Here is a 14,271-nt window from a genome sequence, read left to right on the forward strand (position 1 = left end):
AAGAAACGGGCTTCATCCGACACGCCGCCCTCCTCTCCTCTCCTCCTTCTCCTGCTCGCCCGGCGTGCCGGCGAGAAGGGCCCGACGCCCGGCGAGAACATGCCGTGCGGGAGGAGCGGCGGCGTCATCTGGGCCGCGAACGGGCCCGCGCCGCCAAACGTGAACGCGGGCATGCTCGGCGTCATCGGGGGCAGGCCGGCCGTGCGCATCGGCGAGAAGGGGCTCCCGGCGCTGTGCGGCGCGCCGTTGGCGGCCGACGACGGGTGGCCGAGGCTCGCGAGCGAGAAGGGGAGCGGCGGCGGCATGGCGATGCGCGACGGCGCGGCCGGGTTCGAGTGCCCGCGCACGAACGAGGGCACTGGAGGCGACGTGGTCGAAGGAAGAGGGGCCGTGACGCCCTGCGACGCGTCGGGCAGGGACGCGAGGACGGGAGAGGCGGGCGCCTGCTGCGACGACGACGACGGCGCCGGCGGCGAGCGCGCGCTGCGGTCGCCCGACGAGCCGGGGCGCGTCGTCGCCGTGCCCGGTCGAGACGGGTAGTCCTGCTCGCCGTTGACCGAGTGCGCGAGGCCCGAGAGCGGGCTCGGCCCGTTCGGCGCCTGCTGGTGCTGCGAGACGAGGTGCTCGAGCGTGTGCGGGCGGTACGGGATCGGGCCCGGCGGCGCGAACGACTGGTGCTGCTGGCGGTTGTAGTGCGGAGGAGGCGGCGGAGGAGGAGGGCCGCCGTGGTGGCCGCCGTAGTGAGGCTGGTGCTGGTGCTGAGGAGGAGGAGGGTGCGGGTGCTGAGGGTTGTTGACGGCCGCGCCCGAGAACTTGTCGAAGTGGACCTGCGCGATGTCGAGAGCTTGGGTCAGGACCTTGCGAGCTCGAGAGAGAGAGAGAGAGAGGGAGAGGAGAGAGCGAGGGGCGCACCTTGAGCGTCCTCCCGTTGAACTCGAACCCGTTGAACATGCCGACAGCGCGCTCTGCGTCCTGGCTCGTGCCGAACAGGACGCTGCCGAACCCTCGACTCCTGCCGTCCGGGCCCTGGGCAATGTCGGCCCGCAGGACCGAGCCGGCGCCGCGCATCAAGTCCTTGAGCTCCTGCCACTGGCAGTTGAACGGCAGGTTGCCGACAAACAGGTGCCGGTTCTGGTAGCCCGGACCGCCCGGACCTGCGCCCGGCCCGGGACCGTGCGGGTGCATGAGGTGCGGCGGCGCCGAGCCCGGGCGCGCCGGGCCCTGGTGCTGCCCCGGCGGCGGCGGCGGCGCAGCGGCGGCGTAGTAGCCGACGAGGCCGCCGGGCACGGCGTAGCCCATCGGATGCATGCTCACCATGGGCACGAGCATGGCCTGGTGGTGGTGGCCGAGCTGGACCTGGACCTGCATCGGCATCGGCGGCGGCGGCGGCGGCGGCGGGACGAGCGCGAGCGCGTGCTGCAGCTGCGGCGGGATGTCCTGACCTCGACCGTGGCCCTGCTGCTGCTGCTGCTGCTGCTGCTGCGGCTGCGGGTACTCGTGGTGCCGAGTCGGCGGCGGCGGCGGCGGGTTGAGGGTGGGCGACCGCGGCGCGGCGAGCGGCGGCGTGACGCGCTTGCCGAGGGCGAGGCGCGGGTCGGCCGTGACGGCGGCGCCGGGCGACAGGTCGGTTGGGGTCGCGAGGGTCGAGGCGGGCGAGGCCGACGAGGGCGGGCCCGAGGGGGACCGTGCGGGCGACGGCGAGCGGCGCGACGAGTTGTCCTGCGACGACGTGCGCACGACGGCGGGCGACAGGTAGGGCGACGGCGTCGACTCGGAGCCGGGGGCCGAGGGTGGTGGACGAGGAGCGGCGGCGAGGTAGGCCTGGCCGGCGACGCCCGGGACGGGAACGAGCATGGTGCCGAACGGGAGGCCGCCGCCAGGAGGCGGCGGCGGCGGCGGTACGGGCGAGTTGCGCGCGCGCTGCTCGAGGAGCTTGTGCTGGTTCTGGATGGCCTGCTGGCGGTTGGCCTCGGCGAGGGCGAGGGCGCCGGTCGGGTCCTGGGCGTCGATGCGCACGTCGAGGACGCGCGTCTGCCACGTGTAGCCGTGGTAGGTCGCGATGGCCTTGTGGGCGTCGTCGGCCTTTGCGAAGAGGACGACGCCAAAGCCACGGCTGCGGCCGTCGGTCGGGTTGAGGGCGACGTCGGCGCGCAGGACGGTGCCGCACTTGCGCATGAGGTCCTTCTGCGAGTCGGCGGCGGCGGCGGCGAGGGTCAGTTTGCGTCGAACGGGGTCGAGAGGGCGAGGAGGGTGAGGACGCACGAGGTCTTGCCAACGGGCGCGGAACGGCAGGTTGCTGACGAAGAGCTGTGTGCGCGAGTCTTGCTGCTGCTGCTGCTGGGGCGCGTGCTGGAGCTGAGGCGGCTGCGAGTAGAGCTGGGGCTGCTGCTGGTAGTGGTGACGCTGCTGGGCGAGGGCGTGGGTGGTCGAGTAGCTCGAGGGCATGGCCGGGCGGGCGAGAGGAGGCGGAGGCGGTGGGGGAGTCGCGTGAGCCTGGAGGTGGTGGAGCGGGTGGGGGGTGCGGGCCGGGCTCGGGCGCAAGTGGGCTAGGTCGAGGTGGTAATGGTCTGGCGGCGGAGGGTGGTGCTGGCCCGTGTCGGGCTGCTGCATCGCGAGAGGACCGAGGCGATCGAGATGGGGAGCGAGGTGAGTGTGGGACGCGGGGGGGGCGAGGGAGAGGGAGAGAAGGGGGGGGCGCACCTGGTCGAGAGCGAGCTGCATGGCCGCGTGGATCGAGGTGGCAGTCGCAGCGAGCACAGCCGGTTGAGCGAGATGAGCGACGAGGAGGCGAGGCGCGCGTCGTCGTCGCCGAATCGCTCTCGCGCCCAAGTCGAATCCTCCTCCTCATCAGCGACCACACCCACAGCCGCGGCCCCCGATGAGCTTCCGGACACGCACCTCGGCACTCGTCCAACGAGCCTGGCTCGCCGTCCAACCCTCCCCTCTCCCCTCTCCCACCCCTCTCCGACCCTTTTCCTCGTCGTCCTGCACCTGCTCCTCCTCGTCCTCGACCACCACGACCACCACCACGAGCCAGCCCGCACCAGGCGCCGTTCACCGGGCAGACCTCCGTCACCCTTCCCTCGCCTACCTCCAGTCGCTCGCCGGCAAGGACCTGTCGGCCTTCGACCCCGTGCTCGACCTCGACCCCTCCAAGCAGCGACAGCTCCCCGCAGCCTCGCCCCGCACCCACCACCAGCCCGCCCGCGTCACCTTGATCAACGACACGCCCAACAACCCCGGCTACCAGCAGCCCCGCCCCTCGCCCGACCAGCTCGATGGCCTCCCCGGCGAGGACGACTCGGTCGCCCACTTGGCCCAGCTGTCGCACATGACGCCCGGCGAGATCCGCAGCCTGTACCGCTTCCCGCTCGTCGTCAAGCGCGTCGTCACCATGAAGTCCAAGGGCAAGATGCCCTCGATGTACGCCCTCGTCGTCGTCGGCAACGGCCGCGGCCTCGTCGGCACGGGCGAGGGCAAGGACGACACGGCACAAAAAGCCGTCCAGAAGGCCTTCAACCAGGCCGTGCGCAGCATGGACTACGTCGAGCGCTACGAGGACCGCACCGTGTCGGGCACCATGCGCTCAAACTTTGGCTCGTGCAAGGTCGAGATGCGCTCGCGCCCTCCCGGTCCGTCCCCCTCCTACTCCTCTTGCTCAGCCCGACCCGCAGACTGACTCTCGTGGCCCCCGCAGGCTTTGGGCTCCGCGTCAACCCTTACATCCACCAGGTCGCAAAGGCGGCCGGCATCTCGGACCTGTCGGCAAAGGTCTACGGCTCGCGCAACCCGACCCGAGTCATCAAGCTCGCCGTCTCGATGCTCCACGGCGGCTCGAACCCTCTCGGTGCGTCTCTCTTTCTCCCTCTCTCTCTCTCTGCGCCTCGAGGCGGGCCCGAGCGAGCGAGCGAGCGAAACCTGACCTGAGCGCCTGTTCCTCGCGCGCAGACATGGGCGGCTTTGGGCGGGAAAAGGGCCAGCGGCGCAACAAGAAGACCAAGGGGATGGAGACGGCCGAGGCGATTGGGCGGGCGCGTGGGCGCAAGGCGGTCGACGTGTCGGCATAGTCGGGCGCGAGCGAGGAGACGAGGCGAACGAAGCGCATTTCCCCCGTGCACCTTGGTCTCGGTCGCAGAGAGATCGGCTACGTGCAAGCCCGTCTCAGTGAGCTCGCTGCGCGCAGCGAACGAGTCGTCTCGAGAGCTCGTCGAGGCCGTCGTCAGAATCGTCGGCGTCGAGTCGGCCAACCTCTCGCAGCCCCTCTCCCTCCGCTCCACACTCGCTCCCAGCTCGAGTTCGCTACAGCTATGGCCTCGAAGGGATCTCTTGTGCAGACTGCCGTCGTAGTCCCTGCACCCACGACCGTGTGAGCCCCTCTGTCCTCTCCCTTCCCCCACCTCGTCACTCTCTCCCCCTCGCGCACCCCTCCTCCGCTCCCTCACTGACACCCTGCCTGTGCCCCGCCCGCAGCCGCGGTCAGTCGACCAAGCTCTACGCGACCCCGGACGGCAAGCACATCGCGTACGGCGCCGGGCGCACGGCCGTCATCCGGCCCATCGCCGACGGCGACGGCGAGACGAGGTTGTTCGGCCACGCGCACAACGTGACGGTCGTCAAGCCGCTCAGCGCCTACTATGCCGCGTCGGGCGACGCTGCCGGCAACGTCAAGGTGCGCCCTGGCGCCCTCCTCCTCCTCCTCCTCCCCGCCCTCGCTCGACCCTCGAGCTGACCGCCCTCTACGTCTCCCCGCCTCGCAGGTGTGGGACACGACGGGCAACTACTCGCTCAAGCTCGAGGCCAAGCCGCTCGCCAAGATCAACGACATTGCGGTCGACGCCGAGGGCAAGCGGCTCGTCGTCGTCGGCGAGGGCCGCAGCGGGTTCGGCGCCAGCTTCAACCTCGACACGGGCAGCTCGATCGGCGAGATCAGCGGCCACTCCAAGGTCGTCAACGGCGTCGCCATGAGGGGCTCGAGGCCGTTCAGGGCTGTGTGCGTCGACCGGTTCCTCTCATTCTCTCCGGCGCTTTGCCTCGTGCACGAGCGGCAGGACTGATCGATGAACGCCTCGACTTACAGCACGGGCTCGGACGACTTCTCGACGTGCTTCCTGCACGGCGTCCCGTTCAAGTACGCCTCGACCTCGCGCCGCCACTCGCGCTTCGTCCAGTCGGTCGCCTACTCGCCCTCGGGCGCCCTGTTCGCCTCGGCCGGCTCGGACGGCCAGGTCCTCCTGTACGACGGCACGACGGGCGAGGACAAGGGCGCGCTCGTCGACGCCGACGGCCCCGAGGAGCAGGCGCACGCCAAAACGGTGTTTGCCGTCGCGTTTGCCGCCGACGGCAAGACGGTCGCGACGAGCGGCGCCGACGGCGTCACCAAGCTGTGGGACGTTGAGAGCGCCAAGGTGCTGCAGAAGTGGGCGTTTGACGAGGGCGACGAGGTGTCGTCGCAGCAGGTCGTGCGTCCCCCTCTCGCCGCTCGATCCCCCTCGGCAGAACCCCTCGACTGACTCTTCTCTCGCGCACGCCTCTTCCCCCTCGCCGCAGGGCAACGTCTTTGTCGGCACCTCGCTCGTGTCGCTGTCGTTCTCGGGCACGCTTCACGTCCTCGACCCGTCGTCGTCGACCCCGGTGCGCGCCCTCGTCGGGCACCAGAACCCGGTCACGGCGCTCGCCGTCGCGGCGCCCAACGCCGACACAATCGTCAGCGGCGACTCGGCGGGGCGGGTCCTCGCCACGGGCTTGAAGGGCGGCGCTGCGGGCGCGGTCAAGGCGGTCGAGGGGCAGGGGCACAAGGGCCTTGTGGTCGACGTCGTGCAGACGCAGGAGGGCGGGTTCGTGTCGGCCGGTTACGACGACGTCGTCAAGGGCCTGTCGAAGGAGGCGTTCTCGTCGGCGTCGCTCCCGACCTCGTCGCAGCCCAAGGCGCTCGCCTCGGCCGCACCTACCTCCTCGGCCCTCCTCCTCGCCACAGTGTCCTCCGCCTCGCTCCTCTCCTCGTCGGGCTCCTCCCTCTCGTCCACCACCGACCTCGCCCTCCCCTCGTCCTCGTCGTCCGCGTCGCTCCTCGCCGCCGCGCTCTCGCCCTCGGGTGACTTTGCCGCCCTCTCGACCGACGACGCCAAGGTGCACCTGTTTGACGGCGCGGGCGCGTTTCAGCGCAGCATCGAGCTGCGCGCCAACGCGACCGCGCTCGCGTTCGGCGTCGCCAAGGGCGGCTCGCCCGTCGTCGCCGTCGGGCTCCAGACGGGCAAGATCCCGCTGTACGACCCGGCGTCGGGCGAGCTCGTGCAGAACCGGTGGGCCGACATCTCGGCGCGCGTCACGTGCCTCGCGTTCGATGCGCAGCAGGGCAAGAAGCTCGCGGCGGCGTCGCTCGACGAGAGCGTGCGCGTGTACGACGTCGACGCGCCGTCGGCCATCCTGAGCCTCAAGAACCTGTGCGTCCCTCGCTTTCTCTCTCTCTCGCGCGCAACTTGATGAGGAGGACGAACTGACTCGTCGACGCCCCGCAGTCACCGCGGCGGCGTCAACAAGGTGGCGTGGGCGGGCGAGGGCAAGCTCGTGAGCGGCGGCGCAGACGGCGCGATCCGGGTGCTCGAGGTCAAGAGTGCATAGACGGCGAGGCGGCACTAGAAGGACTGTATAGCCTTGCGAGCGCAGGTGGCCCGCACGAGGACGAGGACGACCAGAGCGCTTTGTCCCCTCGCTTCTTGCTCAGCTCGACTTGCTCTCGTCTCGGCTGCCGTCCCGCAGCTCCGATCGGCCTCTGCGTCACGCTCTTTCGTCCGTCGCTCACTCCTGACGGCAAGTCCGCGCCCGGTGCGCACGCCGGACGCCGGGCGACCCTCGCTCCTCCTCCCAGCCTTTCCCTTTCCCTCTCCCCTCGTCTCGAGTGCTCTTGCTCGCTGTTCATCGACTATGAGCACACCTCAGCCTCAGCCCTGCGTCGTCCGTGGCGCGCAGACCAAGAACCGCTGCTCAGCGTGCGCTCGCGCCGGCGTCGACCTCTTCTTCTGCTCCACCGCGCACCAACAACTCGTGCGTCCCCCTCTCTCTTCTGAATCTGGACCGTGAGCTCATCTTACTCGTCTCCTGCAGGTCTGGAAGGTCCACCGCATGGTCTGCGGGCCCGACAAGGCCAAGCCGCTCATGCCGCCGCCGCTCGAGGAAGACGAGCTTCCCGCCATCTTCGACGCGCTCCACCTCGAGATCCCGTACGAGGATTTTCAGCGGGACATCACGAGCTTGACGCTGACGCAGGCGTCGCAAGCTGTCAGACGGGGCAAGATCACGCTCGCACGCGGCATGGCCGTCTTGTGGGGCGAGCCCGCCGACGACTTTCCCCTCGTGCGCACCACGTTTCCTCTCTTCTCTTTACATCGACGTCCCCCTGGATAGCGATACAGAACTGAAGCGCCTACCTTGCAGTATATGGTCACGGGCCTCGTCGGGTCGCGAGGCATCACCTGGCTGGCCGCACACCCGACCGTCGACGGGTGGCTCCTCGGCCTCCGGCCCTACACCTACAAGTACGCCCGCATCCCGACCGACGTCAAGGCCGTCTACCACTTCCCTGCCCGCTACGTCGCCGCGGCCCTCGAGATTGCGCTCGACCTAGCCGACGACGCCGATTCGACGACCCTGCTGCGGCACCGCAGTCTGCTCCTCGCCGGCATTCTGCAGAAAGTCCCTCCACCGCCGTCGGGCGTCATCATCTCGGCCGTGCAACAGTTCGTCGACTCGTGCCTCGTGTACGACTCGTTCGAGCAGGCCGTCGCCAAGTTTGGTGGCGTCCTCAACGTCGTCAAGCCAGTCCTCGCCATCGAGCTCTCGCTCCAGCTCCACGGCGACGGGCGCATCAGCCACTGCGTCGTCATCCCGCCGACGTCGGCGACCTGAGCGAGCCGAGGAGCGGCGGTGGGGAGGAGCGGGCGAGGCTTGCAGTACTTCTGGAGGGTCGACGTGCAGTGCACAGCTTTTTGGGCTTCTCGGGCGTCGACGCGAGCGTTATCGAGAGAGCGGCGCGAGAAGCGAGAGCGCAAGCGAGGAGCAGCACTTTCTCGACGACGGTCGACCTTCTGAAAACGAGATGCGGCGGTCGAGACGACGAGCACGGACAAGAGCAACGACTGGTACTACAACAGAGCACAGAGAGAACGAGAGTGCTACAGAGAGGATAGGTAGGCGAGCTAGGAGAGGACCTGTGGCGGGAGTAAAGAGGTCGTCAGCGCTCAGGCCTCTTGCTCCTCGTCCTCCTCGGCGACGGCGCCAGAGACGCGAGGCGAGAGAGAGAGAGAGGGCGTGAGACGCACGGCGAGGAGGACGACGGTCAAGACGAGGAGGAAGACGAGGAGGAGGCAGAACATGCGGCGGCCGGCCTTGCGCTGGTAGGCGTGCGCCTCGGTGAGCTGCGTCGACGCGCCGTGCGTGTCGCGCGCGACCGAGATGACGTTCGTCTCGATGTTGTCTGTGTGCGCGACGAGGAGAGGGTGCGTGAGCGCCTTGGCCCGCAACAGGCCGACGAGCCGCAGCACGAGGTGCGGCACAGGAGGACGAGAGAGGGAGGGGCGGCTCGGACGCACCGATCATGCTCTGCTGCTCGCCGACGATCTGGCCGAGGTCCTTGAAGATCTGGTTGAGCTCGGTGATGCCCTGCTCGATCTGCTCAATCTCGCCCTCGCGCTCCTGGATGAGCTGCTCTTGAAAGTCGAGGTCGGCGTCGGCGAGCTGGTCTTGCGGCTGACTGTCGAGCCGCGGCGGGCATGGGAGGTTCAGTCAGAGTGTGAGGATGTGAGAGAGAGGCGGGAGAAAGGTTCAGACGCACAGCTCGAGGAGCTGGCCCGACTCGCCGGCGTCGTTGCTGCGCGAGGGGAAGGTCGTCAGGGTTCACTCGACAGGCTCGAGCCCGGCGCGCGCAAGAGGCAGCTCACGGTAGCGCAACTGCGTCGGCCGCCTCGACGGTGGCGCGCTGCCGCTCGACAAAGAGGCGCTGGCGCTCTGCGCTGCGGCGCGACACGACCTGGAACTGCTCGAGCGCGCGCTGAAAGTCGGCCGACACTTTTTGCTGCTCCTGGCGGTGGTGGCGCTGCGGGACGTGGGAGGGGTGCGTCAGTCGGGCCCGTTTGTTGTGGGGGAGAGACGAGAAAGGAGAGAGCTCACGTCGTCGGGCTGGAGCTTCCAGTCGTTGAGGCGCTTGACGTCGGTCGTCGAGCCCTTGAGGACCTCGCGGGTCGACTCGGTCAGGTCGTGACTGTGCGGCGGGATGGTTCAGCTTGGGGGCCGTGAAACAGGGGCCGAGAACGGGGACGCACAGGCGGTTGCGGAGGGTCGGGTTGTCCTTTGACAAGCCGAGGAGGTCGACGAACTTGGCGACGGCGGCCGTGTTGGCGGCGACCTTCTGGACCTGGACGGCGATGGTGCGGGCGAGCTTCTTGAACTCGAGGTCGGCGTCTGCGCGGCGGGGGTGGAGGGTGAGCGAGGCGAGGTGCGATGAGGCGGGTCGGAGACGAAGGGGGGTGCGGACCTGGGTCGATGCCGGTGTCTCGCACGAGGGGAGCTCGTTGGCCGAGGCCGCGTTCGAGGTCCTGGAAGCTCTGCAGAGGCGAGGCGGGTGTGTGGGGGTGGGTGTGAGTGTCCGGGGACGAGGGCGAGGGAGGCGATGAGGGACGAGAGGAGCGCACCATTCGAATCGGCGCGAGTCTCTGGTGGCTGGACGGGGGGTGTAGAGTACACTGAGCAAGTCAAGGGCTCGACCTAGCGAGTCTGGTGGGAGCAGCGGGTGCGAGCTGATGAGGACGAGGCGATTCGACCCTCCGCCTCGCGTGGCCACGAACACGAGCTGCCCTCCTCGCCGCCCTCGTCCTCGCGCGCGCTTTGCTGGTCCAAGGTCGCGTCAGCCTCACGTGCACCCGCCCATCACCCGCTCGCACGCGCCACCACCCTCCCCCGACCACCGGCCGATCGACCTCCTCCACCACATGGACCCGCGCTTCCACGGGGGGTCGCCCTCGCCCCAGCCGCCCTATGCCCACCAGCAGCCAGGCTACGGCAACCAGTACCCGCAGCAGCAGCACCCGCAACAGCAGCACCCGCAGCAGCCTTACCCCGGCCAGCCTCAACCCGCTCTCGCCTCGGCACCGTCCCACCTCGCGCCGCCCTCGCACCAGGGCCAGGTCGACAACCTCGCTCGAGGCGTACACAACATGGGCTTTGCCCAGCCCTCGCCCCACGACCGCTCGCCTGTCAGTCCCGCTCCTTCTTCCCCCGTCCTCCCCGCGCCACGTCGTCGTGCAACCCCTCACTCACGCGCATTCCTGCCTCGCGCCAACAGGGACAAGAACCCGCAGCAAGCCCCGCACTCGTACCCGCACGCGGAAAGCGCGCAGCACGCGCCTACCACAACGATGGCCCGAGCCCCGCCCTCCAGCCCGTGTACGACGACCAGCAGCAGCACCCGTCCTACTTTCCCCAGCAGCAGCAGGGCGGCGAGCAGCAGTACCACGACCCGCATCAGCAGCACCCGCAGCAGCAGTACCACGACCAGCAGCAGCAGCAGCAGCAGGGCCACCCGGACCAGATCCACCAGCCGCCGCCGCCGCAGCAGCAGCAGCAGTTCCAGCAGCGCGGGCCGCGCCTGCCGCCCCAGGTGCGCTCCGAGATGGGTCACCACCAGCGCACGCCGACCTACGCCCAGATGCCGCCGGGCATGATGGGCGGCGGCCACCCGTCGCGAGCGCCGCCGGCGTCGTACCAGCAGCAGCACCAGCACCAGCAGCAGCAGTTCCACCAGCAGCAGCAGCACCCCGAGCCGCAAGGCGGCATCCCGCAGCCGCCGCACACGGCCGGGCAGCGCATCGCGCCCAAGCAGCGCATCCGCATCGACCCGGACCACATCCCGTCGCCCGTCGCCGTCCAGGACGCCGACCAGGAGCTGTACCGCGTCGAGCCGTACCTCACGTGCTCGCGCACGCCCGCACCGCTCGCCACGACCGACTACATCGCCGTCGACCAGGGCAACTGCAACCCGCGCTTCATGCGCATGACGACCTACAACCTCCCCGCGACCGACGACCTCGCGACGGCGGCCCAGATCCCGCTCGGCCTCGTCGTGCAGCCGTTTGCGGCCCTGCGGCCCGAGGAGGGCTCGATCCCGGTCGTCGACTTTGGCGAGATGGGCCCGCCGAGGTGCGACCGCTGCCGGGGCTACATCAACCCGTGGTGCGTCTTTGTCGAGGGCGGGCAAAAGTTTGTCTGCAACTTGTGCGGCGGGTCGTCCGAGGGTGCGTCCCACTCTCTCTTCTTGGTCACGAGCACGGGAGCGACGGACCGTGTCCTGACCCTCGCACCCCGCCTGCAGTCGCACCCGAGTACTTTTCACACCTCGACATGTCGCAGCGGCGCATGGACCTCGACGACCGCCCCGAGCTGCGGTCGGGCTCGGTCGACTTTGTCGTCAACCGCGACTACTGGGTGCAGGACAACCCGAACGTGCCCGGGTCGCAGCCGCGCGAGCCGAGCGCGCTCCACTACGTGTTCGCGATCGACGTCAGCTGGACGAGCGTGCGGTGCGGCCTCGTCGCCGAGGTGTGCCGCCACCTGCGCGAGCTCCTGTTCCCGCCCCCGGCCGACAAGGAGCCCGACGAGAACGGCCTCATCGAGAAGACGGGCTTGCCCGAGGGTGCAAAGGTCGCCATCATGACGTTTGACCGCACCGTCAACTTCTTCAACCTCAAGGTCCGTCCCCCTCTCTCTTCTCCCCCTCTCTCTCGAGCCATCGTGCTCCCGCACGTCCGACTCGCTCACACGCTCTGTCCCACAGCCCGGCCTCGAGCAGGCGCAGATGCTCGTCGTGCCCGACATCACCGACATGTTCCTCCCGCTCCTCGACGGCTTCCTCGTCGACCCGATCGAGTCGCAGTCGGTCATCGAGGGCCTCCTCGACAGCCTTCCGGCGCTCACGGCCGACACGGCCATCGTCGAGGCGGCCATGACGGGCCCGCTCAAGGCGTCCATGATGGCTCTCGTGCGTCCCCGTCTCTCTCTCTCCTTCTCCCTGTGTCGTCTCTCGGCGAGGCCTCCTCACTGACCCACACTTCCCTCTCGTGCGTGCGTGCGCGTCCGCAGAAGAACCTCGGCGGCCTGCTCACCATCTTCCAGACGTCGCTGCCGACGATCGGCCTCGGCGCGCTCAAGCACCGCGAGGACAGCAAGCTGTACGGCACCGACAAGGAGAAGACGCTCTTTGTGCCCCAGGACCCGTTCTACCGCATGGCGGCCGAGGAGTGCGTCGAGAGCGGCATCGGCATCAACCTGTTCCTGTTCCCGAGCCAGTACATCGACGCGGCGACCCTCGGTGCGTCCTCGCCCCCCCTCTCTCTCTTCCCCCTCGTCGCTCATGGGCGACTCGTGCCTCCCGGCTCGAGCCCCTCTCGATCGACGACCTGACTCGTCGGCTCCTTACCCGCAGGTGCGCTCCCGGGCTTGACCGGCGGCGACCTCTTCTTCCACCCTCGGTTCGACCCCGTGCGAGACGGCAAGGTGCTCCGAGCCGAGCTCAGCAAGGTCCTGCAGCGCGAGACGGCCTACAGCGTCACGATGCGCGTCCGGTGCTCGAACGGTGCGTCCTCCTCTTCCACCCTCTCCCTTGCCCTCCCTCGCCCTTTCTCGTCCTTGCCCGAGCATTTACGACGATGAGCCTCGTCCTGATTCACGCCTGTTCCCGTTCGCGCAGGTCTCCGCATCGCCGACCACTTTGGCAACTTCTTCCAGCGCAACGTGACCGACCTCGAGTTCGGCACGCTCGACGCCGACAAGGCCATCGCGGCCAAGCTCAAGCACGAGGGCAAGCTCGACGACAAGGTCGACGCCTACTTCCAGTGCGCGTCGCTGTACACGAGCGCGACTGGCGAGCGCCGGGTCCGGGTCCACAACCTCGCCGTGCCCGTCTCGAGCTTGATCAGCAGCGTGTTCAGGGCCGCCGACATGGACACGACGATCGCCTTCTTCACCAAGGAGTGTACGTCCCGCTCGATCCCTCTTTCCCGCCGTCGTCCTGAAGAGCCGATCTGACTCTCTCTCGCTCTCGGTCGTCGAGCGTAGCGATCACGGTGGCGGCGGGCAAGACGCTGCGCCAAGTGCGCGAGTCGTTGAGCGACTCGTGCGCAAAGGCGCTCCTCGCGTACCGCAAGCACTGCGCGTCGTCGACGTCGCCGGCGCAGCTCATCCTGCCCGAGTCGTTCAAGCTCTTCCCCCTGTACGCGCTCGCCCTCATGAAGACCAAGGCGCTCAAGGGCGGCGTCGTCGCGTCCGACGTGCGCACGTGGGCCATGCGGCAGCTCAAGAGCGCCGGCGTGCCCGCGACGGTGCGCATGCTGTACCCGCGCATGCTCGCCGTGCACCAGTTTGCCGACGAGGTCGGGTTCCCGGACGAGCGCGGGCAGCTCATCCTCCCGCCCTTGATGCGCACGAGCTACTCGCGCATGGAGCCGCACGGCGCGTACCTCGTCGAGAACGGCGAGAAGGCGTTCCTGTGGCTCGGCGCGAGCGTGTCACCCCAGGTCCTGCAGGACCTGTACGGCGTCGAGAACCTCGACGAGCTCGACACGCGCATGGTGCGTCCCCTGCTCTCTCCACCCTCTCGTGAACCTCTCGTCGAGCCGAGCCCGACACTGACATCGCCCCGGCCATTCGCAGTCGGTCCTGCCCAACCTCCCGACCCGGCTCTCGGCCCAGCTGCGCAACATCATCACTTACTTTGAGTCGCGGTACGGCATCGGGTGCCTGCCCGTCCTCATTGCGCGGCAAAACATCGACGGCACCGAGTTCGAGTTCTCCAACATGCTCGTCGAGGACTCGAACAACGAGCAGCTGTCGTACATCGACTTCTTGTGCCTCACCCACCAGGTCCGTTCCCTCTCTCCTCCCATCTCGTCCCCCTCTCGATGCAGTTCACTGACTCTTTGACGCACGAGCAGCAAATTCAGGCGACGCTCATGGGCGAGAGCAAGAAGCAGGATGCGACCGACTCGAGCTCGTGGACGACGTGGTGAGCGCAGTCGGCTCGAGCGTGTGTGGGCTCGGCAGCAGGGAGTGTAGACAGTTTCGGTGAGAGGGAGGAGCTGGACGCTGTGCAACGGGCATGGACACTCTCCTCGTCGGCGACCCCAAGTCGAGGCGGTCCGGGTCGCGAGAGCAGCTCGCGCTTCCTCTTCCTGCTTGTTCGCGAGAGCCCCGAAAGCAGCTCGCTAGTGACGCTGAGTCGGCCGGTAG

The 14,271-nt window shown here is 68.9% G+C and overlaps 6 protein-coding genes across 6 annotated transcripts; 4 read left to right on the plus strand and 2 right to left on the minus strand.

The window, feature by feature from the left end:
* Nucleotides 1-7: 7 nt before the first annotated feature.
* On the minus strand, nt 8-2,445 carry RHOBADRAFT_53222 (uncharacterized protein; the record flags this gene model as incomplete). The annotated part of the gene is made up of 3 exons (XM_018416736.1): nt 8-827; nt 913-2,184; nt 2,263-2,445. Coding segments are annotated over 3 exons (2,274 nt in total), but the record flags the coding sequence as incomplete, so codon positions are not given.
* An 860-nt stretch (nt 2,446-3,305) lies between these two features.
* On the plus strand, nt 3,306-4,115 carry RHOBADRAFT_64930 (uncharacterized protein). Its single transcript, XM_018418615.1, has 3 exons — nt 3,306-3,632; nt 3,698-3,847; nt 3,949-4,115. The coding sequence occupies exons 1-3, from the start codon at nt 3,332-3,334 to the stop codon at nt 4,065-4,067; spliced, it is 570 nt and encodes a 189-aa protein (XP_018271263.1). The 5' UTR covers nt 3,306-3,331; the 3' UTR covers nt 4,068-4,115.
* A 174-nt stretch (nt 4,116-4,289) lies between these two features.
* RHOBADRAFT_26523 (uncharacterized protein) lies at nt 4,290-6,661 on the plus strand. The gene is made up of 6 exons (XM_018412749.1): nt 4,290-4,366; nt 4,471-4,669; nt 4,758-4,990; nt 5,078-5,459; nt 5,548-6,440; nt 6,516-6,661. The coding sequence occupies exons 1-6, from the start codon at nt 4,308-4,310 to the stop codon at nt 6,616-6,618; spliced, it is 1,869 nt and encodes a 622-aa protein (XP_018271264.1). The 5' UTR covers nt 4,290-4,307; the 3' UTR covers nt 6,619-6,661.
* Nucleotides 6,662-6,921: 260 nt separating this feature from the next.
* On the plus strand, nt 6,922-7,902 carry RHOBADRAFT_43705 (uncharacterized protein; the record flags this gene model as incomplete). The annotated part of the gene is made up of 3 exons (XM_018414271.1): nt 6,922-7,041; nt 7,102-7,350; nt 7,432-7,902. 3 exons carry the CDS (start codon nt 6,922-6,924, stop codon nt 7,900-7,902), a joined length of 840 nt encoding a protein of 279 aa, XP_018271265.1.
* Nucleotides 7,903-8,185: 283 nt separating this feature from the next.
* On the minus strand, nt 8,186-9,686 carry RHOBADRAFT_53225 (uncharacterized protein; the record flags this gene model as incomplete). The annotated part of the gene is made up of 8 exons (XM_018416737.1): nt 8,186-8,204; nt 8,316-8,470; nt 8,586-8,746; nt 8,828-8,863; nt 8,934-9,088; nt 9,163-9,253; nt 9,315-9,453; nt 9,527-9,686. The coding sequence occupies 8 exons, from the start codon at nt 9,684-9,686 to the stop codon at nt 8,193-8,195; spliced, it is 909 nt and encodes a 302-aa protein (XP_018271266.1). The 3' UTR covers nt 8,186-8,192.
* Nucleotides 9,687-10,711: 1,025 nt separating this feature from the next.
* Nucleotides 10,712-14,161, plus strand: RHOBADRAFT_36064 (uncharacterized protein; the record flags this gene model as incomplete). The annotated part of the gene is made up of 9 exons (XM_018413325.1): nt 10,712-11,282; nt 11,360-11,736; nt 11,822-12,025; nt 12,127-12,355; nt 12,470-12,619; nt 12,734-13,018; nt 13,102-13,613; nt 13,696-13,905; nt 13,977-14,161. 9 exons carry the CDS (start codon nt 10,712-10,714, stop codon nt 14,049-14,051), a joined length of 2,613 nt encoding a protein of 870 aa, XP_018271267.1. The 3' UTR covers nt 14,052-14,161.
* Between the last annotated feature and the right edge of the window lie 110 nt (nt 14,162-14,271).

Source organism: Rhodotorula graminis, assembly GCF_001329695.1.
Source record: "Rhodotorula graminis WP1 unplaced genomic scaffold RHOBAscaffold_6, whole genome shotgun sequence".
NCBI classification, from domain to species: Eukaryota; Fungi; Basidiomycota; class Microbotryomycetes; order Sporidiobolales; family Sporidiobolaceae; genus Rhodotorula; species Rhodotorula graminis.

Coding starts and splice junctions, on each gene's coding strand:
- RHOBADRAFT_64930 (XM_018418615.1), top strand. CDS start 3,332: ATGACGCCCGGCGAGATCCGCAGCCTGTACCGCTTCCCGCTCGTCGTC. Junction 3,633..3,697: donor GATGCGCTCGCGCCCTCCCG/GTCCGTCCCCCT, acceptor TGGCCCCCGCAG/GCTTTGGGCTCCGCGTCAAC. Junction 3,848..3,948: donor CGGCGGCTCGAACCCTCTCG/GTGCGTCTCTCT, acceptor CCTCGCGCGCAG/ACATGGGCGGCTTTGGGCGG.
- RHOBADRAFT_26523 (XM_018412749.1), top strand. CDS start 4,308: ATGGCCTCGAAGGGATCTCTTGTGCAGACTGCCGTCGTAGTCCCTGCA. Junction 4,367..4,470: donor GTCCCTGCACCCACGACCGT/GTGAGCCCCTCT, acceptor CCCCGCCCGCAG/CCGCGGTCAGTCGACCAAGC. Junction 6,441..6,515: donor ATCCTGAGCCTCAAGAACCT/GTGCGTCCCTCG, acceptor GACGCCCCGCAG/TCACCGCGGCGGCGTCAACA.